The sequence below is a fragment of the Podarcis gaigeae genome (genome assembly GCF_964106915.1).
Source record: "Podarcis gaigeae genome assembly, chromosome: 12".
In the NCBI taxonomy this organism is placed as follows: Eukaryota; Metazoa; Chordata; class Lepidosauria; order Squamata; family Lacertidae; genus Podarcis; species Podarcis gaigeae.
The window spans coordinates 23,566,232-23,587,953 of record NC_139688.1 but is presented as its reverse complement, the minus strand read 5'-3'; the positions used below and the strand labels follow the sequence as shown (position 1 = coordinate 23,587,953).

Genomic DNA, 21,722 nt, shown 5'->3' with positions numbered 1-21,722 from the left:
CAGGAACAGGTTTCTGAAAAGGACCCCATCATCCATGTAAATTGCAAATTAAAGCCCAGCATATGCGCTCAAAACAGCAGCAAGGATTGAACTGTCAGCTCAGACACAGAGAAAAATGCACAGAATCTTGTGGCGAACGCTGCAGCAATTTTGTACCTTATTGTTCCCAAGTGACAGTCACATAGTAAATGAAATAAGGAAGTGTGGTTAATTTCACAGTGAGGAGACAGTAGAAAAATCAGACAGTTATTTCACCAATCAAGTTTGATGTAAGGTCTAGCGCAATACTTTTCCTCTCATAAATTATTACTCTTCTGGCACCCGCCAAAGATATATTTATGTTGGAGTGAGACAGAGACATCAAACATTTTGCAAATGTCTGCAATATATAGTTTGTATGTTGCCATACCCCATTGATATTACTAATGTTATGTAGCAGCAGAACATAGGCTGCAGAAGGCTACACATTTCCCAGTCTGTGAATTATCGCGACTAGGCCCATGCCAAGACAAATATGTGCTGTTCACAAACGCTGCAGCCCACTGTGAAACTTGCCATTCCTTCTCACGATTTTGCGCAAGGTGCCTGCACACCTGGTGGGGAGGCAGGTTTCAAGAAACTAAACATGTGCCTCTTGCTAAGGCAACTAGGCCAATGATCCCTGAAATTCCCATTGATTGCCATCACTTGTCTCACAGTAAGGTCCTACAAGACAGGGAGCACATTGCAGAAGCAGTCCTTCCTGTTAACACCCATTCTGTATGAGGGCAATGCAGCTTCATTTGCATTCAGTGGCACTGGCTACATGGCCCAGGGACATCCCACTTAACTGCATGATCCCTGATTGGCTGCAATCACTTCTAAAAAATTAGAGGGGGAAATGGCACTGAAACAGCAAGAGATTCTTCATGGTGACATATAGCTGTGATGGACTAGGGGACCTAGTGAAAAAGCAATCAGTAACTACAAATAGTAAATAAATACATAGAAGGGTAAGACTAAGGTTTTTCATTTCTAGTTAAGGTTCCCGTTGTATTTCACCCGTATGCACAGCCCTGATCTTATTACCGAGTAAGCTTGTCTCCTATTTAGTCTATAAACTGGTGGTGGATATATTGCTGCCATTCTGCTCTAGTAAATTTATTTCATTTATTTATTTCAAAAAAATATATGCAGCGCTTGATTGTAAAACAAAACACACACAAAAACTCAAAGCTGTTTACAAACAAGATGAAATCACTAAGAAAAATGGAAAAGACATCTGAAAAGTTAAAACAACAATAGAGTTAAAACTCACATCAACTTTCTAAACATCTAAATAAAATGCAGCCAACATCACATCAGTTTTGATAGGCAGTATCAGTTCCACCATGAACCCAAACAAGGTCCTTCCTACGTCCTATGGGACCGCCTCTCCCGGTATGCCCCACGGAGAGCCTCAAGGTCCATAAATAGCAACACCCTAGTGGTCCCGGGCCCTAAGGAAGTTAGATTAGCTTCAACCAGAGCCAGGGCCTTTTCAACACTGGGTCCGGCCTGGTGGAACGCTCTGCCTCATGAGACCAGGGTCCTGAAGGATCTGATTTCTTTCCGCAGGGCCTGTAAGACAGAGTTGGCCCTGGCCTTTGGCTTGGAGCCAATTTGATTCCCTCCCCCTCTTTCTTTTTCCTTTCTCCTCCTGTGATGAGGCTGCATTTTAATATTTTAATGTTTCAATATTTTAATGTTGTATTTTAATCTTGTTTTTAAGTTGTATTCATTCAACTTGTTTTTATTATTGCTTGTTAGCCACCCTGAGCCCAGCCCTGGCTGGGGAGGGCGTGGTATAAATAAAAATTATTATTATTATTACTATTATTACTTCTTCCTCATCCCTTCCCTTGTCCCATTTTACCTATCTGGAGATGCTCAAATGTAAAAATGCAAGACACATTGGCCACCCCTGTTCTAGGCAATGTGTTGTCCTCCAGATATTGCTAGAATGCATTCCTGATCATGTGGCAAAGCAAAGTTCAACAACATCAGGAGGACTACAGGTTCCACCCCCCTGCTTCTCACATTGCCTAAAGTCCCTAAGAGTGGGACAATTGTTCTTCACTTCCATAATCTGAATGCCATAGTTTTAAGAATGCCTTTGAAAATAATTTCAGGTGGAATCTAGACATATATTTAAAAATGCTGTGAAAATGCTTTTTAAAAAAATGTTTTTTAAAAAAATATATTGAATTTGCCATTAGCTCACCATCGCCATCTAGTGTCATGTTTGTATAATGCACTTAAAATGTTATATTTGTAGCTATACAGCTGAGTCCTCAGTGATGGTTTGCCATTTACTGATGAAACATAAGGGAAGCCCTTTTGAGGATATGAGGTTAGCTAACCAGATCTCTAGATCCTGCCACAACATTTGCAACACAATCCTATGCATATCTATTTAGGAGTGAGATTCACTGAGTTCAGTGGGATATGCTTCTAGATGAGTATAAGATGACAAACTTAATATTCTACAACCAGAAAACTAATCACATATTGCGGAACAAGCTTTCAGATAAACATAGCATACCAACTAAAATAATTTTGTAACTATATTTCTTGGGGATCAGAAATGTAATTGCCATAATTTGGGGGGTCATTTTGCTTGCTATAGATGTTGATATCATTAAAATGTCCATCCCCTAAGTTATAAGCCTGGGAAATTTGACAGTATTTATTTTCCTATTATACAACTTCAGCCGACTGTGAAGCTCAGCGTGAATTCTGTTCAAGGTGGCATGAAGTCATGACGCACTAGACGATTTCAAACTGGGAGTGCAATGATATTTTTAGAAGATGACAGTCTTCATCTGTAAAAGGAAATTTCCCATTTCACACACTTAAGTATAAGTCTGAGCAAATAATCTTAAACTCGCCTTAATCCTATTAATTGTAAACTCTATGTGTAAAGGTTGGAATTAATTAGAGCACTGTAGGTAAATAAGCATTCTGCTCCTATACTGACACATAACACTCTGTTGGTAGATAAGAAAGGTTTTGGCCTGTACAATATGTCTACAATAGGTTTAATCTTTAAAACGAAGCTCATTAAAGCAAAAAAATTACACTCCAGGAGGGTGGATGCTTAATTTTTTTACATTCCAATGACAAACTTTCATATTCAGAGCTGAACATGCAGCCTCATGTGAATCACAAATAACTTTATTTTTACAAAACTAGAAATCCCAAATTTAAACATTAAGTCAACTCTTCAAGAGTAAAAAAATTAACCAAGTAAGAAAATGAATGAAGTAAATGGAAAACAATAGGTATAAATTGGTATACCTGTTTCCCAATGCATGACAGAGCTATGGAACTGGAAGAGCTGTAAAATTCTTTTTGGAAATAATCTGTTAATACTGATGCCTGTCACATAGCTGTAAATATTCAGCATACTTTCTGTTTTGTTAAGTGCAAAAGCAGATATCATGATTGCCTTTCATTTTGTTCTGATTTTATATTGGGGTTGAGTAAACATTCTTAAATTTGGAGATTTCTTTTGTGTAACAAAGCCCACTATGATCTAAAGAACCATTTTTCCTTAATGCTACATGGCAAACAACCAAAGCCACACTATTTCACAAGCCATTTCTGGTGTAGTATAGGTGTAGTCAAAATGTTGTATGGAGTTCTAACATGTATTAAGAAGGTGATAATTTCGTTTTCACAATTTGGGGACCTGTTTCTACATCAGTCTCGCTTTTTCCCTCATAAGGTTGGCGCAGAATCATTTATTCTTATCTGAAAGGTAGTTCTGTGCTGCTGGTTAAAGCTCATCAGTGGTCAAAAGAATGAAAGACAACCTGAGGGAAGTAGGCAGCTCCCAGAATCCAGTTCGCTTTCCTGCCTTCATCAAAGTTGTTATGTTCATCTCAAGCTCCCTTCTTTCCTCAGGCCTTTTTCCCCCTACTTCTAATTCCTTCATAACTTTTACCCTCTCTTTTTCTGTTTTCCTTTCCCGGTGCCACCCTTTGTGTGCAGCCACTTGCAGTTTGTCCTGAGACATTGTTTTAGTTTTCTCCAGTCTTCCCCTCGGTTGCCATGAAACCCTGTGAACTGAATGTCACTCACAGTCTTTCCATCCCTCTCACTCCCTGCATCTTGCTAAAAGAACAAACACGTTCACAAAAAACCACCCACAACACACAAATAACCTGCTTGTGTCTATTCTATGGGTAGGCAAACTAAGGCCTGGGAGCCGGAGCCGGCCCAATCACCTTCTCAATCCAGGCCACGGCCGGTCTGGGAATCAGCATGTTTTTACATGAGTAGAATGTGTCTTTTTATTTAAAATGCATCTCTGGGTTATTTGTGGGGCATAGGAATTCTTTCCTTTTTTCTTCTTCAAAATATAGTCCGGCCCCCCCCCCACCCAAGGTCTGAGGGACAGTGGACTGGCCCCCTGCTGGAAACGTTTGCTGGCCCCTGGTCTATTCCAATCTCCTCGTTTCCCTCCCTCCCTCCTTAGCCTCTCTGCCCCTCTCCCATTTCTCTCTTAAGTCAGGGGACGCAGCCTCACATAGTACCAGCGATCACAGGTGATCCCTTTGAATCCTGAATGTGATGATGAGGTGTGGTGTGGAGTCTCAAGTGGAAGAGCAAATCTCTCATCCTTGATTCCTTGATTCCTATTCCTGTGTATCCCCAATATCTGTACCGGAGGAGAAAAGAGGGGCCCTGCTGCACTAATGAATGCGCACTTGCACTAGGTTGGATCTCACTCACGGTTTTCATACAAAGCATTTTCTATAACTAGCAAATATTTCCCTTAAATCGTTGTATGATTAAATTCTCAAACCATGATTTCTCCAAAATATCAAAGCTACATTTCATTACAAACATAGGAGCATCACAAAGAATACTCACATTACTTTGGTGTTTACTGACTTCCATGGCATGCTTAACATCTGGAGGCTCCTTCATATGCGCATAACTTGATGTACCCTTTTCAGCATCATGTTTTTGCTTGTAGAGAACCTGTAAATGGTACATTTTATATCATATGTATCATGCAGGATATGAAGGAAGGTCAATCAGAGTTTCTTTACTTACACCATTTTTATTTTTTCCTGCCGTGTCTTTTCATAAACCTAAACTATGAAGATGCAAAGAATCAGACTCAGACTCTCTCTCTCTCTCTCTCTCTCTCTCTCTCTCTCTCTCTCTCTTATCAAAAATATCTCATAATGCTGAAGTGCTCATTTGCCTTGACAATTTGTGAAGAAGCAAACTATAATCTACATTTTACAATTAGGTATCAAAATGTGCGACAGAGTGATGTAGTCAAAGACTGCATGCTTATAGATAAAAGTAGACATTTAAACCCAAGTCCACACCCAATATCCTGTCCATTGAACAAGCTGACTGGTACTCACTGAATAAAAGAGATCAAAACCAGAATATTTAATTTTGCATTGAAAAAATGAAAAGCAAGGCAAAAAGCAATTTAACTGAAATACCAGAATAAACTGTTGGGATACATTCAAGCCAGCTACCCTGTGGGAAGGATCCTGATTAGTTTTTATGTTTGGGTACTGCCCTTTGCTGCATTTGTATCCTTAAGGCAGGATAGAAACCACAAACAAAAACTTCAAACCAAGAAGATACATTCCGAAATCTCTTCAGTCATCTTCACTGAACCCAATGCATGCAAAAGACTACAGTGGGCTTTGGGAAGGGACCAAAGCATGCAGATTGTTTGTTGCCCCAGGCAGAGTTGTCCCTATGTTGTTTTCTAATGTAACACTGAAATACTGTTAATAATTATTGCTAATTACTTTTAAGTAGTTGAATTACAGGGTTAGAAAATAAACAAGTTGCTGTACTACTGCTCCCCCTTATCTTTCAGGAAGTGGGGAAGAGGAGAAACTTTCAGCTACCGGTAATTAATATAGAAGGAAAATGAAACCATCACTAAGTTTTGAATGGCTGTATTTTTATTTTTATTTGAATGGCTGCATTTTATTTTTATCAGAAGGTTGGCGGTTCGAATCCCCGCAACAGGGTGAGCTCCCGTTGCTTGGTCCCTGCTCCTGCCAACCTAGCAGTTCAAAAGCATGTCAAAGTGCAAGTAGATAAATAGGTACCGCTCCGGTGGGAAGGTAAACAGTGTTTCTCTGCGCTGCTCTGGTTCGCCAGAAGCTGCTTAGTCATGCTGGCCACATGACCTGGAAGCTGTACGCCGGCTCCCTCGGCAAATAAAGCGAGATGAGCGCCGCAACCCCAGAGTCATCCGCGACTGGACCTAATGGTCATGGGTCCCTTTACCTTTACCTTTATATATCTTTCATAGAACTGGCTGCATATAAGAGATATCAGATACAGTTAACTGAAATGGTGTGTGTGTGTGTGTGTGTGTGTGTGTGTGTGTGTGTGTAGGCACAAAAACACCACACCAGGTTAGAGCCAAAGTTTTCCTCCTTCTGTTGGAAAAAGGGAAGCTTTGGATTCAAACCAACTAGGTTTCTATTCTTGGCAATACGGTCCTCAATCAACAGGCATTTTATAAGGAGCTCTTGGAATACAGGCACTCAAGTGGTGTGTAACCTAATAGCAAAGATTGCAAGAAGATTTGAAAACATATTAGCCAAAGAAGGATTTGCAACTGGTAAAGATCAATGCAGATTAAAGCAAGCAAGTTTACAGCAGATTAGTAAAAGGAGGGTCTGATTTCTCACTTCACTACACAAAGATAATGCCTGAACAAAACAAATGTGAGATTCTGAGGACCATCATTTTAAATATTGACTTTTTAAAATCTCCTTACAGCAAAGGCAGTAGGTGTTTATTTTCAAAATAATGCACATCCGTAAGAGTCCCACAGTTTTGATATCAAAACTGCTGGGTCCACATAATTAATTTCAGACTTGGCCAAGGCCACTGTAAAGAATTTCATGGATGGGTGCAGCAAGATAAACAATACTATTGAGAAATTGCAAACAGAACTTACGATATTGCCAAGGAATGAGCTTTAATAGGATCTTATTCCTGAACTTTAATTTAGCACATAGCTCAAGAACTTCATAAAGTGGTTCAGATTCACCCCAATCTCATTTTGAATTCAAACTGAATGTAAATTGTGTCCAATCAGATTTACTGAGCCAACATTTATAATGTGAATATGTGCTTTTAATTAGTTGGTATGCCATAATATTTAATACATATTCAAGAAAGTTCTGTTTATTCCAAAAATGGATTACACAGCTATACCACCACTCTTTCTTCAATCTTGAACGTAGAACATAGGATTTCCACAATTCATCATTTTCAGAAACATTCCTTCAAGCATATTTGCCAAGAGCTTGAAGAAATGTTAGCTATAAAGAAGAAAATTGAACAGTCTGTTGACATGCTCTAATTTTCTATTTTCCTTGGGTCATTTTGTTTCCCCGATAAGGATCAAGCCTTGGAATTTTCTGTCAAAGTGATGGAATGTATGTGAATCAAAACCTTTGTCCTGGTTTTTTCCCCATCATTTCCTCATTCATTTATTTCAAGCAGTTTGTCTTTATTGTGATATTTTTAAAATACTTTAAGGAGAGCAGGAAACCTGGAAATCCGTTTCCTTGTTTTCCAGAAAAACAAAGGACCTAACTATCTGTTAACTACCATATCACAATGCTCCAAAATATGATGTTATTTGTTCTGATACTGTTTTGACAGTATACAGACATAACAGGCCAAAAAAAACCATAGAAAATGGGTGCCCAGTAATCTTCTTGAAGGAAGAAATGTTGGTTTGCAAAATCTCTTTTTCATATGCAAGTCAGCTAGAATCCTCTCACAGCTATTTTGGTGCTCAGAAATTTGTTTACTTCTTCTAATGAATAAACAGTAATGCTAGTTAGGCTAATTGCTGATTAATCTCTTCAGTGCCACATTCGATGATCCCGTACATATCCTCATCCTCCTTGACCCCTCTGCTGTTTTGCTACAGCTGATTACCTTTTCTCTTCCTAATTATTTTTATTGGGAGAAGGTCTTCTGCTTTCTCTCAGCAATCTGTTTTTGGCTCTCTGCTTTTCTCTTTCCACATAGTCTATTAGGGTCAACTGAGTAGTGACTAAGCCGCTAAAATGCTAGCAAGACTCTTGGGAAGATTTGTAGTTAGTTGGCAGGCCATACCGAAATTGTATTTCTCAATCTTTCCTGGAGAAATGTGGCAAGTAGGCTGCAGCAGGGTTCTGTCCTGGGCCCAGTGCTGTGTTAACTTCTTAATAAAAGACTTGGGTAAAGGAAATGGGGTGAGGTGATAATCAAATTTGTAGATGTTGCCAAACTTGAAGGTATAGCTAATGGGTATGCACACTGGCCAAATAACAAGGCAAATTGTGGAGATTCATAAGTTGTTTTTTCCTCCTTCAAAGTGCACTTTAAAAGAGGTACTTCTCTGTACTATTGTTGGTTGTTTTTGCTGGCAACCATCTGACTTGAGAGGCAATGGAGTGCATCTCCAGGGGTGAAGTCAAACAGCTATGTTAGCAGCACCAAAGTAACCCCCCTTGGGCACAAGTCTGGGCAGCGTGTATGAAGGTCGTGGCTTGCCCTGCCCCCGCTCTTGGTCACAAGCAACATTTTTTAAAAACAAACAAACATCAAATTAGGCACTGAGATGTTCTTTCCATCTTCTGTGACAGCACAGTAAGTCATGGAGGACACTGGAGCCACAATAAATATAGAGGAAAGGCAAGAAAAGCAAGAGGGAGCAGAATATAAATATTATCATTTTATTCCCTCCAGCATATGTCAAACTTGTCTGTGCACGAACACTGCACTTTTGGAAGATGCGAGTCTAGATGAGGGTGGTTTGGGAAGGGACAAATCTCAGCTCTGCTGTAAAACCACCATCTCTCATTTTCCTTGCAGGCATAGTTTTTGGGAAACCCGACAAGAGGAAATTATTCCACTTTCCCTGGCTTTTGCAGCAGAATGCAGTGATTTATGTTACAAATGGGAAATAAATGTGTCTGCAGGTTTTACATTTTCATGCTACATCTAATATATATTATGTATGTCCTCTTAAAACAAAAAGGATGTGTGTTTCAGAATAAATGTTTTAATAGCAGTTTCATTATTTAATTATTTAGGAATATGTTTTTTTCGAGGAACATCAACAAGACAGAGCTGCGCTAACAAACTTTATTTTAATCTTATAGTCAGTTTTTTATTGTATCTGTTCTGTTGTATCACTGAAGCGGGTGGGGGGTGTACTATGTAAAACTGTATGCTATGCTGTTTTGGAACAGGGCCAGAAAAGAAATGCATTGACAGCCAGATAAATTATGTTAATCTCATTTATAAATCAAACTAAGTATGTTATTTAAAAACATTCTGTAATTTACTGCTATCACAATAGAAAGCTCACTTAAACTCTTAACTCTTTGCAACCAGCAATTTTAAGAGACTGTATTGATTACAGATTTACCTGTTACTGTGCTGATCTAGATTGTTATAAGCTGTTTATTATACATCTGTTTCTCACAACCGTGATTGCAATTTCCTGTTTCCGCCTGCTTGTGGATACTTAAGGTGTACAAATCAAAGTCTATTTTTCGAATGTCTTCAGATTTCAAGCAGTATCGCTAAGAGCAAATGTTTTTCTCCCTTGCAAAAATCATAGCTGCCTTTCTTAAAACAATTTATTCTAGATTGAGATTTTTAAGGTCACTCTTCCTGAATAACATACATATAATAAGGAATGAGTATGAAAAGTCTTGTTTATATTTTAAAAAAGAGTATGGTTTTTCCTTCTTGGCGCCTCAAATGAGACAGCAGTGAGATGGCTCATCTGAAAAACGCATCTTTGAACCCAAACAAACTGTATAATTTCCCTTTTCTGGGTTAGGTGCTCAAATGTGTGGAGTGGCAGCCTAGCTTCAAACATTAATTGTCCAGAACCACTTTGATCTGGCTTATGAAGCAGGTTTGAGGCAGAAACTGCCTTGCTCACCCTGGCTGACTTAAACTCTATACCAGGAGATAGTCAGGAATGTGTAACCTTGCTGATTCTCCTGGATCAGCTTCCAATACCATTGATCATGGTGGACCTTCTGGATCTTCTGTCTGGATTGGGAACTGGAAGAATCAAACTGCAATGGTTTTGTTCCCATCTGAGTGGAAGAATCCAGAAAGTGGTGCTGGGAAATGTTTACTCCACCCTGTGGTCTGGGTGCAATGGGTGCCACTAAGTTCTATGTTGTGTCCTATGTCATTTTACCATTGTCACAGAACTGCTGGTAGAGGCTGTTCAGAGAATTCCTGAAGTGGGAGTACTAGCCAGTCTTACCAGTTACTAAAATTGTTGCAGACAGAACACTCCAGGGTGGATCATAGAGCAACTTGTACACTGGGACTCTGGGGATGAGTAGGACTTCTAGACATGTTTATGGGAGGCATGGAAAGGAATGGATAGAATGACTGACAGCTAACAAGTGGAGGCAGAAGGCCCCAACAAGTACCCTAAAGTGGGGGGGGGGTGCTTTCCTCCATGTGCATAGGCATGTGTACCAGCAGGAAATGGATCAGGCTGCTTAAATATACAGTATACTTATTTTTTTATAAAAATTACTTTGCTCTGAAGCTGCGTAACTTCTTTTGCGAACACGCTGTCAATTGTGGCTGGCATCTGCTGATAGATTGAGTTGGAGAGGTCTTTCTTTGCACCTGCTTTGTATTGTGCCTAGAAGGAAGAGAAATAATGCAGCAATTATTTCAAACAGATTAAAAAGACATTTAGGACGAAAGGTTCAACATTATGCCTTTTGACAACTGGATATAAAAATAGATTTTGCCCATCTCTGGTGACAAATCTTTATAGACATCTCTTTGAGATTCTGATTGCAGCATTAAAAGTTTTTGTCTATGGTAAGCAGTTATCTTCACAGAATTTGTGGCAGATCCACTTGAAAGAGTTAATGTAATAATAATATATATTTAAAAACCATATCTGCTCCCCTGGAGAGGCTCCCTTTTGTTTTCCAACTTCCATGACAGCCTCCACTCACCAACCCTGCTTCGTTTCTCTTTACTGACCCTCTACAGACCAACCCAACTGAAGAACTCTATGTGATATATCCTACATGTGTAAGCCCCATGTTGTCCACCAGAGTTTTGTTATCCTTGTTTTTGCTATATTAAATAAACATATTTTAAAAATAAATAAAAAGGGCAATGTAGGGGGATGTAGGTGAAGGCATTTATTTCACAGCCATTCATAATTCTCAAACATGCACAAAGTCGGGAACATATTTTGATGTAAAACCTTTATGCAAAACCACACACTCTGCCCTGAATATTGCTGAATTTTGTCGTGTGTGTGTTCACTATAGTCCATAAATATTTCTTGCATTTCCAAATCAAATAATGTTAAAGTGTTTGACTTGCATCTGGAATCAGTAAGACCCAAAGAATATACACATAAAAATACAGAATGACACACATATTGAGTATCTATAAATAGATCAAAGCACCTAAGTATTATGAGCTAGCGCCCAACAGATTTATACTTGGTACATCAATAACATGTTAAATAAATTAAAATTGCTAATTTTGTATCCATTTTACAGATTACTCTCTTACACAATCTAACAATTCCATTTTTCGGCCAAACTTGGATTCTAAAATAATTTTAGCATGTTACTTGAAATTATGCAATATCAATTTACACTAATGTGTTTTTGAATTAAGAGTCCTATAAAAGTGACAGTTTCCAGAGGAACAGCCATGTTAGTCTGTTGCAGCAATTAAAGACTAACTACTTTATTATGGAATAAACTTTTGTCGACATTGATCCATGTGCCTGGCAGGAGAGGGGGCAGTCTCAGTAATTCTGGGTAAGGGGAGGCATGGTGTGGTAGGTGGGGCAGGCCAGATAAGCAGTTAGTGACAGTGCCATGTGCCAGCCCCTCCTCCAACCTGGGGCGCTGTGATTGTCCTATCAGCCAGCCCTTGGGTCTGCGGCTGCTGCTGTTGAATGCCAAGTCAACTCTGAATAAGATCTTCCTCATGCATGATCTGATTGTGGATGAGGGGGCCGATCTGGTCTGTATCTCTGAGACCTGGGCGGATGAGTAGGGTGGCACAGGCTATGTCCACCTGTATAGTCAATGCAGCATCAGGGAAGACTTGAGGGACGGGGGGGGGGAGTTGCTGTGGCTCATAGAAATGTCATTGCTTTGTCAAGGCTCTCTGTCCAGTTGAGAGGGATCTAGAATGTGTGTTCCTGGCACAAAGCAATCAGTACAGATTAGGGATTCTGCTCGTTTACCTCCCACTTCACTGCCCAGCAGTCTCCCTACCTGAGCTGACAGAGCTGGTCTCAGAAGCAGTGTTGAGGACCCCCAAACTGCCCGTTCTGGGGGACTTCAACATCCATACCAAGGCAATAGGCTCTGGGGTGGCTCAGGAGTTCTCGGCTACCATGACACCATGAGTCTGTCCCAACATGTGATCAGTCCAATGCAAGTGGCAGGCCACACTCTGCAGGCCAGTTGCCAATCTCCCCTTTTGGGGCAAGGTTCTTGAGCGGGTGGTTGCAGACCAGATCCAGGCACTCTTGGAGGAAACTGCCCTGTATGATGACCTCTGTCAGGAGAGAAGCAGGAATATGTATCCCTGTCAATTCTCCTCAGTGGCTTTGGATACCATCAAGCATAGTATCCTTCTAGAGCTTGCTGTCTGAGTTAGGAGTGGGTGGAAGTGCTGGAACTGTAAATATTGCCACTCTGGGACTATTGCCTATTGCCAAACAATTTCACAAATATTCTGTGCCTTACCTCAGAAAGAAAGGCAGAGATGTTTTTCACATGCTTTAGCTGAGGAGTGTCAGGAACAAATATGCACTGGCCTTTAGATTTTTCATATGCTCCTTTATAATGGACCTGTAAATGAAGAATAGGATTGGAAAGGAGAAGCAGAAAATAATATATTAGCGTGTGCATGTATAAACTGTGTATAAACTGTTGGCCAGTGTTGAACCTTGCTGTAGTGCAAGACAAGCAAGCATGGTCTCACTGGGGGGCCAGGGTGCAGATTCCAACCAAGCAGATACCGAACCCACACTTGGGTTTGCTGTGGTCAATCCTCCCCCTCAAGCCCTTTATGGGGGGCCCCTATACTATGTTGATCCTGACCAATGGCATTTCCACCCTCATACAATGTTCTTCCGCCTATGAATTTCACTGAAGAAAGGTGGGAAAAGCCCCAACCAAGTGCTTATCAGGTTGAGAGAATAAAATTCATTTCCGGCCCAAAATTGCTCAGTGAAGGCTCTAACCCGAGGGTGGGCGTGCCGAAACCTCTCAAACAAAATGGCTGTGAGATCCAGGGGAAGCAGCCTTATATAGACTTTCCCCTCCTCTCTTCAGCAAGGGCTCATGGTAAAGCTTTTTCCCATGAGCCCATCACACAGAGAATATACTGGGTAAAATCTTGCCCCAGTATTTTGCTGCAATCTTTGGGCCACAGCGCTGCCGGGCAAAGGCATCCCATGCTTTTAGCTTATATGTACCTCATTCAAAAAAGGAAACACAAAGCTTGAATCAGTGCTAGGAACTGGACATCAGAGAGATGTAAAGTGGCTAGATGAGGACACTTAAACATTTCAGTTATCATCACTATGCTTATAATGGCAGAAATCCAACAGACTTCCATTAAGCCAGTGAAAAGAGCTTTAGAAATCAATGATCTAGAGAAGAAGGTTCTTCGTGGATATCCACTGTGGATCTGACAAGTTTCAATTTTGTGTATGTGATAAAAGCAGCAACTCCACCCAGATTAAGGCACAATCCTGTTAAAGTTAAGCACAATTAAGTCTCGTTGCTTTGAACAGAAGACAGTTAAGCAAGTGACCAACCATGCCACTGAAATTAGTGGGTCTCAAGGAAAAACTAATACTGTGGCCATGATACAGCCATAGTTAAGAATTTTCATATGTTCAAGATGGCTTCAGTATATTGTCTCAAGGCAGTTCAATATTGTTAGCACCTTTTTACAGATGGTAGCGCTGAACCTGAGAGATTATGGTATGACCAGTGGCTACCTCAATGGAATCACAGTTATGCTGACATTTATTTATTTAGTAAAATATTTAAACTCTGCCTTTCTTTCAAAGAGAAATCCAGAGCAGCTAATAAAATTTAAACACATATACAGTGGTACTTCGGGTTAAGTACTTAATTCATTCTGGAGGTCCGTTCTTAACCTGAAACTGTTCTTAACCTGAAGCACCACTTTAGCTAATGGGGCCTCCTGCTGCTGCCGTGCCGCCACTGCACAATTTTTGTTCTCATCCTGAAGCAAAGCTCTTAACCTGAAGCACTATTTCTGGGTTAGCGGAGTCTGTAACCTGAAGCGTATGTAACCCAAGGTACCACTGTACAACATCAGGGGAAAAAAAAAAACAATCAAAACCAAAGGTATAAAAAACAGCAACAAGGACCTCCAATAATAATAAAAAATGCAACGCCCCAAAGGTCTTCCTAAAGAACCATATACTGTCCAAATGGCACAGACCATGCAATGAAGAAGCCAGTCATGTCTCCCTAGGGAGGTTTTTCAGGGGCTCAAGTGACATGACAAAGATGAGTTCTCTATCTCAAACCCACCAAAAGAATGCCTGAAGCCAAGACTCATTTGCTCTGAAATTCACCAGCTCCATCTGAGCAATGATGTCACAAAAAACAACATTCAGAGTTGTTGTGAAAAGGAGTCACTCATTGCTCAAATTCAACCTTCGTGATGCCACTTTAAAGCCAACTTCTAAAAAATTTGGGCTCCACATTATTTAAAACCCCATCAGAATTTGTTAATGTATTCTGAATAAGCTTCTACTGACAACTTAGAAACGTTGGAACACTTTGCAAAGAAAAGGGAAAACTGAAAACGGCAAAAGCCAGTTTCACAATGCCGTTTTAAAGGAAAACCGCTAACCCTTTCACAAATATGCATACATATTTTTCAGGAACAAATTGGTCCGTTTCTACTTAGAGCCTTGGATGCGTGCTTTTAAAATCTTGTCTAGCTGAAACATGACCAAAAATTTAATAAGGAATTAACACACTACTAAGAACCTTTACTTACGTCACTTATCATTTCAGTGCACCTTCTGGCAAGCTCCATGTTTCTATCCTCAATAACAGGCTTAAGGAACACCTATAGAAGAAAGAAGGCATGCCAAAAATGAGTACAAATCACATAATGAATTCCCTGGCACTTTACAGAATGTATCAGAACCACCCACCTTTGCCTCAGAGTTCTCATCCTCCTCCTCACTTCCATTCTCCCTAGATTCTTGAAACGGCATTCTCATTTCTTCCGTTCAGTTAGAAAAATGGCTAAGTTCAGTAAGGTAAATAGCTTGCACTCTACAACTTGTTGAATGCCTATGCTGGTCTGCTTCTACAGCGAGCTTAACGTCCCCATGGTTTTTCCCTTATTTAGGCAGTACTTCAAGGGTCTTATCTGAACAATTCAGCATGAGTGGAGTGAAAGGCGTCACAAATGTCCTTGCTATAGTGACCTAAAAAAACCAAAAAAAAAACAAAAAGAGTTAATACTTCCTTGCAACCAGGCTTAAAATATCTAAAACTGCACTTGAGAATATTGAGCTTTAAACAAAAGCCTGCCCCTTAATTTTGTAAAATTGGCAGGATTACAAAATTCTCAGGAGTGTGTATATGAACATACAGGAGTGCTAGTAGTGCATGTGTGAATCCAAGTACACACTTGCAACAACACCTCAAAAATACAATGTTATAGGTTTGAGGGGGGACTGCCCTATACCCTAGAAATTAATAAATTTTTATTATTTGGGGTATTGGAGTATTTGGCGTATACCCGTATTTTTCGCTCTATAACACGCACCCGACCATAACACGCACGTAGTTTTTAGAGGAGGAAAACAAGAAAAAAAATATTCTAAACGAAACAGTGGATGTATTATTTTTGTGGTTCATGCTGTGGCCACAGACATGTGATCTGACAGTGAGTTTGGAGTAGCCCAATGCAAAAATCCTGAGGATCCATGTGGATCCATACTTTGTAACCACGTTTTAAGTGGGGAGGGAAGGAAAAGCACTCAAGGGACAAGGAGCACACGTGTGGGTGTGTGGAGAAGGATGCTGCTAATAATGAAGAAGAGGGGTATAAGGGGAGAAGGCTCCTCTCCCGTCCCATTTTGCTCCTTTAAAGCAAGCAGGCTCTGCTTTTCTTCCTCCTCCCCACTCATCCCCGGCTTAGCGAGCTGAAAAACTTTGCTGCTATGTAGCGAGCTGAGTGGGGAGAAGAGAGGGACAGAGAGCCTGCTTGCTTTAAAGGAACCAACCGGACAGGAGCCGCTTACACTCGTGTAAGTGGCTCCGCTCCTCTCCTGCTTTGCTCCTTTAAAGAAGCAGGCTCTCTGTCCCTCTCTCCTCCCCACTCGGTGGCTCTTCTCCCACTTTGCTGTTTCAAAGTGAGCCACGGAGAAGGGAAGGAAGGGGAACCATGGATCCTCTGCTCACAACTGCAGCAAATTCCCCCCCCCCCCCGCCAACCATAGGCATTCCCTCCATAACACGCACAGGCATTTCCCCTTACTTTCTAGGAGGAAAAAAGTGAGTGTTATGGTGCAAAAAATACGGTAATTTGGAGCCAGTGGCTCATCTGGGATAGTGATGTTAGTATTACAAAAGGTATTGATGGCCCAATCTAAGAGGAATCTTGGGCCTGGGCAGACAGAGGTTGCCAAGGTGGGGGAGGTGACAGGAAAGAGTGTCTTTAGCAAGGTGTGATGGGAAGAAGAAGGGAGAACAAAGGGAGATATCTATCTTGGGCAATCTGCCTGCAGTATGGCTGGGAGAGGTACTTTGGGCTCCTGCGCTTCACTGCTGTGGGGAACAAGCCCCTCTTGAAGAAGAAGAGTTTGGATTTGATATCCCGCCTTTCACTCCCTTTAAGGAGTCTCAAAGCGGCTAACAATCTCCTTTCCCTTCCTCCCCCACAACAAACACTCTGTGAGGTGAGTGAGGCTGAGAGACTTCAAAGAAGTGTGACTGGCCCAAGGTCCCCCAGCAGCTGCATGTGGAGGAGTGGAGACGCGAACCCGGTTCCCCAGATTACGAGACTACCGCTCTTAACCACTGCACCACACTGGCTTGAGATGACTATGCTGTAAGATCTGGACACCCTCCATCTAAATTCAGGGGTAAATATGTTTTTTTAAAAAAATAATAATCGTATTTCTTAAAGCTACAACAGCCTCTGCCGCATCTTCAATTTTCCAAAGGAACACAGACCCTAGTTGAGGGCCAAGACCCCTGGAATCCCATGCACAGCTCGGCAGGGATCAGAGACCATTGACCAAGTATGTCAAACCCCCACTGCTAATTACAAGTCTGTCTTGTAGACAAACAGCAAACATAGCTTTCTGCTATTCCTACAGATTTCCCAGAAAGCTGTATAGTTCAAATACTGGGGGGGGGGGGGTTAGTTATACAGTAAACCTACATTACATTTTGACACATTTACCTGAAAAGACTCCTGTCATTTTCAATAAAGAGAACCTGGTTGACTTAACAGGTGAAAGTTACAATATGGTAAAAGCATACTAAAAACCTTCTAAAATATACCGTGAAGAATTTCTAAAAAGCGGTTCTACAGAATGACTTTGATCGTACAATAATACTGCATTGGGATACCAGCCAGGGCAGCATTTACAGTACCCTCTGTTGGTGTTGTGGACTAAGTGCCTAAGTGCTGAGCTAGAAATACTCTGTAGCTTGTCCTACATTCCCTGCTCTCCCTTTCCCATACATGAACTTGCTGAAGGTTCATTTTCCTGTGTTTACTTATCTGGGGTTGTTCTTGTTTTCTAGACGCACTGAATATATCATTCCAAGAGGACACAGAGTACTCATCTGTGTGCTCGTGTTCTTGACACACCTTCCCAGAGCCTATCAAGGTGGCAATGTGCCCTACTTTACAGAGGGCAGTACTCTGTTTGAAGGGCAGACAGAATACAAGGAATACCCTGTTGGAAGAGATGCTTGGGTCCAAGTCCAGCAGAACCAAATGAAGGGAATGCAAAGGCCTTATGGTATAGTAGTTACAGTGTTGGCCCAGAACCTAGGAAACATCACTTTCAGGGTTGGTTTTTTTCCCCCTCATTATTCCAGCCTGAAAGTCTAGAATAATTTCTGCAACAGCTTGTGATTTATTTTTTTAAGTCCTCATAAAAACCTCTTTTAAACGTTTTGATATGCATTTGTCCCTAATATTCACACTTTTGCAAAGCAATGTTTTTTAGTATAATGCGTTTTTGCATGTTATTTTCAACTATGCATTTTTAAATGAGCTCTTTACCATACTATTTGCATTTTTAATATACATCACTATGTATTATGGAGAACTGAAGTGGAAATTTTGAACGATGGCTATGGTTAAGTCTGCATATTATTTTGGAAACTGCAAATTAGGTAAGTCTCTCCTCCATTCCCAGGTAGAAGGGCCCAATGGTACCATCACTAGGTATGGCTATTCCAGGCTCTGCGAGTACTTGGCTGCCTAGGCAGATGACTACAATTCTACAGCTCATCACATTCAAGCACAGTTCTGACACTAGAAGTTCTTGTCCTAAAATCCTTTCTCCACCAGTGCTTCTCCCCCGAAATTGCCTTGCCCAGCTATTACTCTCCTGGTGAGACCTCCAAGGTTACAAGTAAACTTATTGAGAGAAAAATGGCTGGGGGAGGCTGTTTCAAGGACACGTTTGGCACCGCACTCTTTCCTACCTTTCACTGTAAATCTCCTCCACATGGCTTTATAGGCTGTCAGCACAATCCACATGCTAACACATAGGCTGACCCTAACCCTGGAGAGAAACGAGGATGTGTCGTTCCAGAGAACTGACATAAAATGAATTGAAAATGTAATGGCTAGCAATAATTAGGTAAAGGGAAGTTAGGCTCCCTACGAAGAACGCTACCCAACAAGGAAACATGGTTACCTTGACAACAGGGAGATGGTGATAAATATGGCTCTTTCTTGCAACCTCCTGAAAAACATAATTCTGCCTACACATTGTCAAATATCTATTTTACAGTTGCCATACTACATTCCAACACATGCAGCTGCAGCAGCTCTGTGAGTACAGTTAGCATATTTTAGGATCTAAATGACAATTTAATGCCGGTAAAAAAAAGGTTGTATACCCAGCAATATATATATATATATATATATGCAGGTTTTGGTGTCCTCGGGTGTCTTCCCGTGTAACACCCGAGGACACCAAAACCTGCATTCCTGTACCCGTGAAAATCTACGAAAGCATATATATATATATATATATATATATATATATATATATATATTCAATTGCTACATAGAATGCTTTGCTTTGCAGGCACTCTTTGATCGAGCCATATGAAACTTTAGGTTTCACAATTCATTGGGAGGGCCGGAATTATGAACACTTAAATAGAAACAGGCTTTTGTGCTGCATAGTTCAGGAACACACAGTGTAAGCTCAAGAGATAATATACATCAAAATTTCCAAATTAAGCCTGAAACTAGGCAGACCAAGTGGTCTGACGGAGCATAAGGCAGCTTCCTCTGCTCCTGAGTTCCTGTTGCATCTCTATCAAGCCTTGGGACTATCCGCCCAGTGTCTCATGAAACATCACACTTTAGATGTCTTACAATACTTCAGTTTCAAAAATGGAATTGGGGCTACAAAATCCAGACTCCTGCCCTAGGGCATTATCCATGCAAGCTGCTGACACAGCCCATTCACTTCAGTGAAGAAGCACACAAGGCTTTGGATTGTCACCCTTCATGGGAGCAGATCTCTGATTGGCTGGCAGGTTAGCATGCTTTTTGTCTTCATCCTGAATGGGATCTAAATCATGAGTTTTCATTGATTAAATTGGCTGTTTTGGTCATAAAGGAACTTTGGTAGAAGAGCCAGCACAGATATGGCTTTTCAAAATGGCCTTTAGCTCCTATTTTTTCTAAGGGTAAAACGTTAAAGGGTAAAGGACCCCTGGACGGTTAAGTCCAGTCAAAGGTGACTATGGGGTGCGGCGCTCATCTCGCTTTCAGGTCAAGGGAACCGGCACTTGTCTGGTGCTTGGCTGTGCCTATTTTGTGATAGGCTGCCATAATGCAAAGTGAAGATTATGAATGGTCTGAGGCCAAGAACATCTCTGAACAAGGTAACATGTTTGGTGACCCTCCATCACCTATTTACTACTGCATGAAATTGACATATCTGGTTACTTAGTAATGAGAGATATAAAATGTAGACATCGAAAGCAACAGATGAAAGAGGGGAGGGAGCCTCAAAATGGCACTACCTGTCTTTTTTCTCTCCCCACCCTCCCTCTGTCTTTCTCATGACAACCTAGTAGCAATCTAAGGACATCTGCCAAGACTGGTACAGTAGGCTACCAAAGTCAGCCACAGAACCCAATGGTTTTAAGCTGTTCTACTATTGCTTTCCATTCCGCTTCCGAGATGCCGCCAGTTTTGAGTGCCCTGGACAAGGAACCCTGTGTGCCACCTCAGGGCTGTCTTAAGCATATGCGGTGCCAGGGTGCAAAGATCCGCCAGTGCCCCTCCCCCCAGGTAGCCCAGTCCCAGGCATGGAGGGTGGAGCCAGCCAGCCACCTCAGCGTCTTGCTGGCTCAGTCGCCCCTGAACCTGCGCCGCAGCAGAAGAGCCCACCGCAGCGCTCTGACCGGCAGACAGGCTCTTCCTCGGACTCAACTCTCAGGCCCTGGACTCTCGGCCTGGTGCCCCTAAGAGCCCGGCGCCCAGGTGTCCCGCACCCCTAGTGCCTATGGGTAAGACGGCCTTGGTCACCTTTGTGCTGGTCCACCTCCTTGCCACCTTTACTGTATTGGCCACCCTGCTCTTCTCCATTACTCCTGCCACTGCTACCACCCCTGATGCTTGCTTTTTGGGGTGGCTGAGTGGTTAAGGCCCCTGTATTTTTAATTCTCCAAAATGCTGGTAGGCCCGATGTGAATCCCAAGGCATTTCTGTGGAAACAATGGAGTGTGGGTGGCTGCAGATGGCCCAGCACATAACTTCATTTTCTAGTGCATATAGTGACTTGCTGGCGCCCAATCATTTTGGGCATCATTTCACTTTAGAGTCACTTTTTTGCTGTAGACACAGACAACTTTCTCACTTAAAGAAGGAGAGCTTGCACGTCTTCAGAGTACTGGACGTACATTGTACTGAAGAAGTATTGAAGAGACAGTGGGTTGACTTTCTTATGGGGAAAGCAAGTTTAAAGCTAAATGTGCTTTAGGCAGTTTAGGTGGCGGGGGACTTTTTAAATAATTTAGGGATCTGTCATGGTTTGCTCTGGTGTGGATCTGTCATGGTATCTCATGATTGGGCAGCTGTTTGTTTAGTGGACAAGTTTATAATAAGGGACTTGTTCTCTGCTAGATAATGTCAAAGATTCCCCATGGGCATCTTTTTGAATTTTCTGCATCTGTAATGCATATGGAGAACATACATTAACTTTTAATTTCATGGCCCTTTTGGCCCTAGGTGCATGTGTATAGTTTCATAGGTCTGGAAAAGCAAGCTCTAGCCCACAACAGTGATTGCCACAATAAGTCTGTTAATCTTCAAGGTGCCACAAGTTATATTTCCTGCGACAAGTCAATATGGCGACACCTTCAGAAGCTGTCTTGAAT

General features: G+C 41.4%; 1 protein-coding gene across 13 annotated transcripts in view; it reads right to left on the bottom strand.

Annotated features, from left to right (window-relative positions):
* The window catches only part of NEBL (nebulette), a 176,013-nt gene that overhangs the window by 37,042 nt on the left and 117,249 nt on the right, over nucleotides 1–21,722 (bottom strand). For 9 of the 13 annotated variants that reach the window (XR_014556577.1, XR_014556578.1, XM_083704733.1 and 6 more), the window contains 5 exons: nucleotides 15,272–15,550; nucleotides 15,112–15,183; nucleotides 12,807–12,911; nucleotides 10,601–10,711; nucleotides 4,900–5,010 (listed from right to left, as the gene is read on the bottom strand). The exons of 3 other annotated variants lie outside the window; for them this stretch is intronic. Coding sequence is in view for 8 of the 10 variants with exons in the window: in XM_083704733.1 (XP_083560859.1) it covers nucleotides 4,900–5,010; nucleotides 10,601–10,711; nucleotides 12,807–12,911; nucleotides 15,112–15,183; nucleotides 15,272–15,340 (468 nt within the window). In the remaining 2 variants the exon portion in view is untranslated. Of the gene's footprint in view, nucleotides 1–4,899; nucleotides 5,011–10,600; nucleotides 10,712–12,806; nucleotides 12,912–15,111; nucleotides 15,184–15,271; nucleotides 15,551–18,800; nucleotides 18,881–21,722 lie in introns of all 13 variants that reach the window. One more of the 13 variants, XM_083704737.1, reaches the window with a different exon arrangement.